Source organism: Seriola lalandi, unplaced genomic scaffold, assembly GCF_002814215.2.
Source record: "Seriola lalandi dorsalis isolate HSWRI2012SDOR001 ecotype SW California unplaced genomic scaffold, Sedor1 jcf7180002054850, whole genome shotgun sequence".
In the NCBI taxonomy this organism is placed as follows: domain Eukaryota; kingdom Metazoa; phylum Chordata; class Actinopteri; order Carangiformes; family Carangidae; genus Seriola; species Seriola lalandi.
This window is the reverse complement of record NW_019525403.1, coordinates 3,110,018-3,119,489: the sequence shown is the minus strand read 5'-3', so window position 1 is coordinate 3,119,489 and position 9,472 is coordinate 3,110,018. Positions and strand designations below refer to the sequence as shown.

General features: G+C 44.1%; 1 protein-coding gene across 3 annotated transcripts; it reads right to left on the bottom strand.

The window, feature by feature from the left end:
* Positions 1 to 1,055: 1,055 nt before the first annotated feature.
* Positions 1,056 to 9,442, bottom strand: LOC111670284 (NLR family CARD domain-containing protein 3-like). 3 transcript variants are annotated; one of them, XM_087179521.1, is made up of 11 exons: positions 9,296 to 9,442; positions 8,628 to 8,759; positions 8,342 to 8,515; positions 7,719 to 7,797; positions 7,352 to 7,559; positions 5,378 to 7,181; positions 3,474 to 3,647; positions 3,020 to 3,193; positions 2,309 to 2,482; positions 1,877 to 1,923; positions 1,056 to 1,740 (listed from the first exon to the last, which is right to left on the bottom strand). In XM_087179521.1, the coding sequence occupies exons 2-11, from the start codon at positions 8,714 to 8,716 to the stop codon at positions 1,190 to 1,192; spliced, it is 3,474 nt and encodes a 1,157-aa protein (XP_087035647.1). In that variant the 5' UTR covers positions 8,717 to 8,759; positions 9,296 to 9,442; the 3' UTR covers positions 1,056 to 1,189. The 3 variants fall into 3 exon arrangements, with proteins under 3 accessions (XP_087035647.1, XP_087035649.1, XP_087035648.1); XM_087179523.1 differs by lacking the exon at positions 9,296 to 9,442 and adding an exon at positions 9,009 to 9,215; XM_087179522.1 differs by lacking the exon at positions 9,296 to 9,442 and having other exon boundaries at positions 8,628 to 9,215.
* Positions 9,443 to 9,472: the final 30 nt, after the last annotated feature.

Sequence of the window (9,472 nt, the reverse complement as noted above, 5' to 3'; positions counted from 1 at the left end):
CCCTCCCCTTGACACCTGCTGAGTCTGGTGGCTGCATTCCCATGTGTGCGCTCCATGAAAACACGCCCCCCGGAAGTAGACCTCAAACAGAGATGGTGGTTAGTAGGGGTTCCCAAAATAAAAGCACAACAAAAAAAATAAACTTCCTGTTTTAGCCAATTAGTGAGGGGGGATGCTCGCCAGCTCCCTCACAGTACCATATAAAATCACAATTTATTTAGTAAACCAACAGCAGCAGGGACAAAAGAGTTCTTGAATCTATTCTGCGTCTTAGTAGTTTGTACCTGCGACCAGACGGAAGCAGTATGAACTTCCTGAACAAATGATGGCTCGAATTTTCTGGGCCTTGTTCCGAGCAAATGACAAAACTGCTCAAGACAGGAGACAAAACTCTTTATTAAAAAAAACATCTAATTTACATAGAACGTCAGCTGCTTATTGTTTCAAGACAACATTTCAAAAGCAAATGATGGACATTACATATGTATTTAAAATATCCCCAGTAAGTGTTGTTAACAGCCTGGGGATTTACTATAAAACATGAAAAACAGGAAACCACTTAGACACTTTAAAAGAGTAAAAAATGCAAAACATTTTCATCATTTATTTAAAAAAAAAAATACTTAATAAAAAATATCTATTTTACATTACAATCCAGCCGCTTATGGTTTCGAAACTCAAACTCTTGATGGTAGTTGGGAGCTTTCTACATCATTCAACCACAGTTTTAGAAGTTTCCCACGTTGCGTGTTGGACTTGAACGTTCACTGAGGCATCTGAGGATGGAACCAGTGACTGGAAAACTCTAAACCCACACCTACCTATGGTGGGGTTGCTGGGCAGTTACCATCAGAAACAAACACGGCATACGTGATGTATAGATTATAAATGCGATGTTACATATTATATTAATATTTTGGGTTGTAGGATTATTCATGTATTACACTCAATAATTGTCATATTTTCATGAGGTAGGGAAGGCAACATGGGAAAGCTGGAGTCTATGGGCAGGAAGTGTGAGCTCAATATACTCAATGAATGACAAAACACTGATATCCACAGCGATACCTTTATTGTGAAAAGACAAAAAAATGACAGCCAGAATCTTTAAAAAAAAGTCAAACTCAGTGTGTGAAAAAGACCCACACGAACAGACTGAAATATCTGTTCGACAGTTAGAATGTGGCTACTACACTGAACACAGAGACATCGAGGCACCAGGCCAGACTCTAAAAGCAGGATAAGGAGGTTCAGTGAATGTGGTGTTGAAGGTGTAGATGTGGATCAGTGAGTCGGAGGAGATTCTGTAGAAAGACAGAGTGCCAGCAGGACAGTCCACATACACTGCTACTCTGCTCGAGTCAGAGGAAGAGGAGAAAAAGAAGGAAGAGGAGGGGAGAGGAATGGATGTACCTCTGTTATTGTGATAGACAGAGTAAACACCATCGCAGCAGAACAAACTCCAGGACTGCTCATTCATTCCAAAAGCACAGTCATCGCCATCTCCTTTCCTGCTGATTCCTCTGTAACTAAGTGATACGTGAACCTTTCCTCTCCATTCAACCTCCCAGTAACAGCGACCAGTCAGACCATCTCTACACAGCAGCTGAGGAAGGTCAAATCTGTCTGGATGTTCAGCATACGACTGATCCTCCTCCACGTGTGTCATCGTCCTGTTGTTGTCAGACAGTTTGATCTTTCTTTTTACTGTGTTTGCGTCGAGAGTGAGTTCACAGGAATCTGATGGAGAGAACAAGACACAGCTGCAGTTATTGACCTATCATCGGATCATTTATGCATGACATCAGTGATGAGACAGTTTGAAGATGGTTGAATGTGTTTCTTTGCTTTCATGAATCAAATCAAACACACTTACACTTCCTCAGACCTGGTCTCAACCATCGGACTCCACCGGGCTCCACCCTGAAAGGAGGAGGGGGGGTCAGACATTCTTTTTCAGCATGCACACATGGACATTACATGGCTCTCATACACTGTTATAACCTGATAAAGGAACAGCCAAACATATCAAGAAATACACTTGAAAGTAGCATCTCAAAAGTAATTTTCTGTGGTTGCCAGGTTCTTCTACAGTATTTTTTACTGTGCAGTAGTTTCACCAGAAGATATAATAAAATGTGCAATGATTTTTTTATGTTGCAATGATAAAATGGAAATCTATTTTCATAATTTCTCCAGAGCAGAGAGCAGAGCCGATACGTTAGAGCTTATCAATACTACGGTCTTTCAAACTTTAGCCCCAGGACCCGTTTAATACCGGGTTTCGGTCTCTATCCTTACACCACACCTGAGAGTGTCCAGTCTCCAGTCTGGATCTTTCAGTCCAGCCGACAGCAGCTTCACTCCCAAGTCTCCTGGATGATTGTAGCTCAGGTCCAGCTCTATCAGATGGGAGGGGTTGGAACTCAGAGCTGAGGCCAGTGAAGCACAGCCTTCCTCTGTGATCATACAGCCTGACAGACTGCGGACACACAAAACGACACACAGGAACCCTCTGTCAACACTTGGTCATATGTTTTTTTTATGATGTAAACTTTTGACAGAGAAATTACTGCTTTTAAACCGGTTTTACAAATATTTTTTCAGGGATTCCTGTGGGTCACGGGATTCTTGTGGGACAGGACGGGACAGGAATCTCTTTGTGGGAGTAGGATTGGACATGAGTGAAAATCCACTCCTGTGTCACCCTCTAGTGTCAGAGAACATCTGAAGTCTATCAGACCACCTTGCTCTTTAAAAAATAATACAACGGGGAGTTGGAAGTTACACTGCCCTGTAAATAAATGATAGTCAAATTGTTGCTTTCAGTCAGTACAAAAGTGATCCCCCTGCCCTCTGTTATGTTATACAACAGTATGAATTTAAAGCGATTAGTATCAGTATGAATATCACATAAATAGACAGAGACAACACGATAAGGAATGAGGTGAACTGTTTATCCATTACTGTAAATCAAAGTGTAAATAGTCATCAGTTGCACACATCAGTAAATACTGACCTGAGCGTTTCCATCGTACAGTGTGGACTCTCCAGTCCAGAAGACAGCAGCTTCACTCCTGAGTCCTGCAGGTTGTTGTTACTCAGGTCCAACTCTCTCAGACTAGAGCACTGGGAGCTGAGAACTGAGGACAGAGCTTCACAGCTTCTCTCTGAGAGGTTACAGCCGCTCAGTCTGAGGAGGAAATACTGAATATAACTACATATGCCATTTATGTTAAACAGTCATTACCCTTAATGTTAAGTCTGGATTTATAGAAAGACAGAAAGAGCAAAGATCTTAACAACTCGTTCAACTAGGGCAACTAGCTTCCACAACGGCTAACAGGAATTTAGTTAGTAAGTTAGAATTAAGAGATCTGTATTTTAATTCAGGGCCAAATATAAGAACACTTTAAATTCCCTCAGTTGTTCAATTTCCTAAATAAATCAGAAAAACTGTAAAGTGGTCTGACCTGAGAGTTTCCAGTGTACAATGTGGACTTTTCAGTCCAGCAGACAGTAGCCTCACTCCTAAATCCCGCAAGTCATTGTTACTCAGGTCCAGCTCTCTCAGACTAGAGGACTTTGAGCTGAGAACTGAGGACAGAGCTTCACAGCTTCTTTCTGAGAGGTTACACAAACTCAGTCTGAAGAGGCGATAAAAAAGGAAAAAGAAAAACAAATTAAACATTTTTTGTCTTTTGTTGAAAAGATACCAGTATCTCAATATAATGGTGAATATATCCACATAGATAGACTCTGTGGATATATTCTCTGCTATGACCTCATGGCTGGATACTCTGTGTCCTCCATCCACCAAACCTGCCAGCTCTAACCTGCCCCACCCATGATTGACTGACACCATTTGAAAGATGCATACTTATCTCAGATCTGCTGGGAAAAAATGGCACACGATTAGTGACCCTGCTGACCTCAAGGGCTCTGAGGCACTCCTAGTCTTCTTCTCATCCAACACCAGTAATGCCAAAACTGCTTTTTACAATGAGATCAGCAGCAACCACAAACACTCGGAAACTATTTTCTACCTTACTCAATCCTCCACAACCCCCACCAGACACAAAACTCTCAGCCGATATCTTTGCCTCCTTCTTCACTGAAAAGGTCGTGGCCATCAGCTGCCAATTCTCTGAACCTCAAAGAGACAACCGGTCTCCGCTGGTTATGGGGACACCCCTCCCCACATTGCTCTCATGCCTTGGCCCTGGCTTTAAGAGTGGCCACTGATACAACTCTGTTGTCTGCGACAGAAGCCCTAAGGGCAGCTGGAGCTGAAGGTCAGTCCTCAGTTCATACCTTGCTGAACTTATCGGCAGCCTTTGATAGAGTGAACCACTACATCCTAATATCCGTACTCTCCGACACGGGCATCTTGGACAAAGCCCTTTCTTGGTTTGAATCCTATCTCACTGCCTGAAGGGCTGGTACTAGGAAACCTCCTCTTTGCAATATACATCACCTCCTTGGGTCCAATGACACATCCGCATGGATATAGGAACACCACCTTCAACTAAACCTCTCTAAGACTGAACTCTAGTCGTCCCAGCCAATCAGTCTCTCCATCACGATATCAATATCAAAATTACCTCTTCATCCCTTACCCTAACCAAGGTCACAAGAAACCTGGTTGTCATGTTTGTTGACCAGCTATCCTTCTCTGACAATTTTCCTCTATACATCAAATAAATCAGGCCTTTATTTGACTTACGCCACCCAGATCTTGGTCCAGGCCATGGCTATCTCGCGACTCCACAAATGCAATGCTCCTCTGGTAGGCCTCCATCTGTGCACAGTGAAACCCTTGCAGATGGTCCAGAATGCACCTACCTGTCTGGTCTTCGATTAGCCCAAAAGGGCACATGTCACTCTGCTACTATTTGACCTCCACTGGCAACCCATGGCTGCCCGAAATAAAGTCACTAATGGTGCCTTCAGAGTGACTTCTGGGTCTGCTACATCTACATGAACTCAATCATTCAGCCTCATGCTCCTTCTCGACCATTGTGTTTCTCCAAAGACTGTCGTCTGGCACTGACTTCCCTGCACACAAGGAAATCTCACTCCAGACTTGTCTCATCTGTGGTTCCCTAATGATGACCAAGCTACTGAATGCTATCAGAGCAGGGGCATCCCTCTCTATCTTCAAGAACCTCTTGAAGACTTGTGTCCTCCAAGAGCACTCTCCTCTCCTCTCCTAACAACCTTTAGCAACCTAACATGTCTAACTAGCTCTTACTAAGCACTTTTGGTGAACTCCTTTAGTTTATCTCCTTGAAATTATTAATAGATGTGGTGCTTAGCACTTACGCCCTCATTTGTAAGTTGCTAAAAGTGACTGCCAAATGAGTAAATGTCTTACTGAGCCTTCTTGGAGACTTTCACCACTGGCAGCAGCCTCAGAAAAGCCTCTTCCGAAGCAGAGTACTGGGTCAAGTCAAACACGTCCAGATCTTTTTCTGATGACAGTAAGATGAAGACCAGAGCTGACCACTGAGCAGGAGACAGTTTATCTGGAGAGAGACTTCCTGATCTCAGGGACTGTTGGATCTCCTCCACTAGAGAACGATCATTCAGTTCATTGAGACAGTGGAACAGGTTGATACTTCTCTCTACAGACAAATCCCCATTGATCTTCTTCTTAATGTACCAGATTGTTTCTTGATTGGTCAGAAAGCTACTTCCTGTTTGTCTCACCAGGCCTTGCAGGAGACTCTGACACGTCTGCTGTGAAAGGCCCAGGAGGAAGCGAAGAAAGAGGTCCAAGTGTCCATCTGGACTCATTAAGGCCTTGTCCACAGCACTCTGGTAGAAGTGTGTCTCTGCAGATTGAACTTTTTCTCTTTTGGACTTCTGGTAGGTTGATTGTTCTTCCGACAGCAGATTGTCTCCAGAGTTAATGAAGGTCAGATGGACATGAAGAGCAGCCAGAAACTCCTGAACACTCAGATGGACGAAGCAGAACACTTTGTCCTGGTACAGGCCTCTCTCCTCTATAAAGATCTGTGTGAACACTCCTGAGTACACTGAGGCTGCTCTGATATCGATGCCACACTCTGTCAGGTCTGATTCATAGAAGATCAGGTTTCTTTTCTGCAGCTGCTCAAAAGCCAGTTTTCCCAGAGAAACAATCATCTTCCTGGTCTCTGGACTCCAGTGTTGATCTGTCTCAGCTCCTCCATCATACTTGACGTTCTTCAGTTTTAGTTGAACCACCAGGAAATGAATGTACATCTGAGTCAAGGTCTTGGGCAGCTCTCCTCCCTCTCTGGTTTTCAACACCTCCTCCAGAACTGTAGCAGTGATCCAGCAGAAGACTGGGATGTGGCACATGATGTGGAGGCTTCGTGATGTCTTGATGTGGGAGATGATCCTGCTGGCCTGATCCTCATCTCTGAACCTCTTCCTGAAGTACACCTCCTTCTGTGGGTCAGTGAACCCTCTGACCTCTGTCACCATGTCAACACACTCAGGAGGGATCTGATTGGCTGCTGCAGGTCGTGTGGTTATCCAGAGGCGAGCAGAGGGAAGCAGGTTCCCCCTGATGAGGTTTGTCAGCAGCACGTCCACTGAGGTGGACTCTGTAACATCAGTCAGGATCTCAGTGTTGTGGAAGTCCAGAGGAAGTCGACACTCATCCAGACCGTCAAAGATGAACACGACCTGGAAGTGATCAAACCTGTAGATTCCTGCTTCTTTGGTTTCAGTAAAGAAGTGATGAACAAGTTCCACCAAGCTGAACTTTTTCTCTTTCAGCACATTCAGCTCTCTGAAGGTGAATGGAAATGTGAACTGTATGTCCTGGTTGGCTTCGTCTTCAGCCCAGTCCAGAGTGAACTTCTGTGTTAAGACTGTTTTCCCAATGCCAGCCACTCCCTTTGTCATCACTGTTCTGATTGGTCCGTCTCTTCCAAGTGATGTTTTAAAGATGTCTTGACATCTGATGGTTGTTTCTGGTCTGACGGGTTTCCTGGATGCTGTTTCAATTTCTCTGACCTCATGTTCATCATTGACCTCTCCTGTCCCTCCCTCTGTGATGTAGAGCTCTGTGTAGATCTGATTCAGAAGGGTTGGGTTTCCTGCTTTAGCGATCCCCTCAAACACACACTGGAACTTCTTCTTCAGGTCACGTTTATGTTTATGGTGACAAACTCCAGCAGACGTTCCTAAATAGAAAAACAAAGAATGTTAGTGATTCATGAAGAATGACCTAAGTGACCTAAAAGTCAATGACCTTTTGATTTCCCTAAAGAATGCATGTCGCTCCCTCTGTGTTGAGATATTAGAGAATATCAAATTTCTCCACCATGCTAAATCTTTAGAGAAATCCTCTTACTGGTCTGCAGACAGTCAGCCAGCTCCTCCTGCTTCATTCTCCTCAGGAAGTTCACTGTGATCTTCAGGAATGCCTCTTCATCCTCACCATCCAGCACCTCCTCATCCTCCCTCTGATTCTCTGAGCATTCTGGGTAATCTGGACTCAGAAGCCTCTGGATCTTCTTCAGCTCGTTCTTCACAAAAGTGACCATGTTCTCCTCCAGCAGCTGGAACAGAAAACTATATAAATGACACTATCAAACTAAAACCATGGACCCAAACATCAGATCCATGTTGGACAGACTGATAATCCACTGGTCTGAAAAGTGCAACATGGAGATTATTGTGAACACAACAGATGACACAGTAGTTGTACATGTACAGACCATAAATAAGGAGTCCAGCTGTGTTTGATGCTGCTGGGCAGACTGACCACTGGGAACCTCTGAGCTCTCCTGGTCCACTCTGTGGAGGAATCATGAAGAATGAGTTCACATTATGTCTGTCCACACAGAGACAGACACAAGCTTAAGGTCCATGAAGTCATGTTTGGATGTGAACAGTGAGTCAGACGACTCCCTGTAGTGGTAAGGGTTACTAGTCCTGCTGATCCCACTGAGAATCAACAGCTCTCTGCAGCTCTTTGTTGCTTTCCGCCCAGTGTTTCACCAACCCTCCATATAGCTCTTTCTCCCTCACTGAACACTGCTGAAGTGCCCTGGAGCAAGGCACCTACAACCTGCTGCTCCAGTGGAGCTGCTCAGTGTCTGCTTGAATCAGACCGGTTGTACTGGGCAGCTCAGTATGAACAATGACAATGAACCAGTAAAGTGTCACTGAGTAAATGACATTTAAACATTTTAAGGGATCAGTTTACTCCATCAGAGGTCTTTGTCCGATGGTTGAACAGCATCTGAAGCACACAACTTCCTGCTGATTGGTCAGCTGTGTGCAGGTGAAAAACATGTTCAATCTTTGAATAAAAGCAACAATTTTTTAAAATTCTGACCTTCCATCGACAGACTGTCTGAAATTCAGAGGAGGACTAATAGATCGGTTGCTCTTTATGGACACACAGCTTGGCCCAGGTTCAGCTCCAGGTTCAGCTCCAGGCTCAGCCCCAGCTCCAGGTCCAGGTCCAAGTCCAGGTCCAGCAGAGTCTGGTCTGTGCTGCTGCTCTGGACTTGAACACAACACACACAGAGCTTTGAGTGTGAATAATGATGAAGCAGTGATCTGAGAGCTGAGCTCTGACATGGAGAAGAATCATGGACAGTTAGAGATCCTCATCTCACCTCTGAGCTCCGGTCTGGCTCTCAAGTTTCCCGCACACAGTGGTTTTAGAGGGAGGGGCTCCCTCCTCTCTGTCCTCACACTGATCCATGCTGCTGAGTTCACATCCACATCAGCTCACACACACTTCCTACCTTCATGTGGAGAGAAACACACATCATTCATCTGCACATAAAAAATATCAGCTGCTCCTCCACTGATTGACTCTTCTTCTCTGTTTCATATAGAGGAAGCCGACATCACCTAGGTTACTACTACTATCCGTCCACTACATGGAGCACAACAACTCTCCCATATCAAACACAAACTTATTATGTTTGATAGTATTATTACAGATAATCCATCTACAGAAAGATTCAACGTGCTGAAAAATATCACATTACCGTTATTATAATACCATTAATTATCAAACAGAACCCGCGTGCAGCGTCTAATTCAAATGAATCACCGCGGCTGTGCGTAGAAATAGCAACTACGTGTTCAACGACCGTTAACTAACTGGTTCTACTTTTCCATCACCACGAAACAACATGGCGGATTCTAAATATTGGAAGTCCGCCAAGACTTTACAGTTATAGCTCTAACAGCACAATAACTCCTACTACGGTTTCTACAGTAACGACAGGTATAAAAGAATAAGAGTAAAAAAAAAAGATTAACAACTGCTCACATTAACTTCCGGGGATAAAATGATCTGCGTCAGTGTTCGTCCAAAGTGAAACTTAACGTCAACAAGGAAACGGTCCGAGCAGCCTGTGAGTGAGAGGAAGTGGAAGGAGATAGAGTTGTGACGTTCACGAACGAACCGAATCTTTTGACCGGCTCTTTTTTTTTTTTTTTTTTTTTT

Coding starts and splice junctions, on each gene's coding strand:
- LOC111670284 (XM_087179521.1), bottom strand. CDS start 8,716: ATGGATCAGTGTGAGGACAGAGAGGAGGGAGCCCCTCCCTCTAAAACC. Junction 7,560..7,718: donor AGCTGGACTCCTTATTTATG/GTCTGTACATGT, acceptor TTTCTGTTCCAG/CTGCTGGAGGAGAACATGGT. Junction 1,741..1,876: donor GAGACCAGGTCTGAGGAAGT/GTAAGTGTGTTT, acceptor TCTCTCCATCAG/ATTCCTGTGAACTCACTCTC.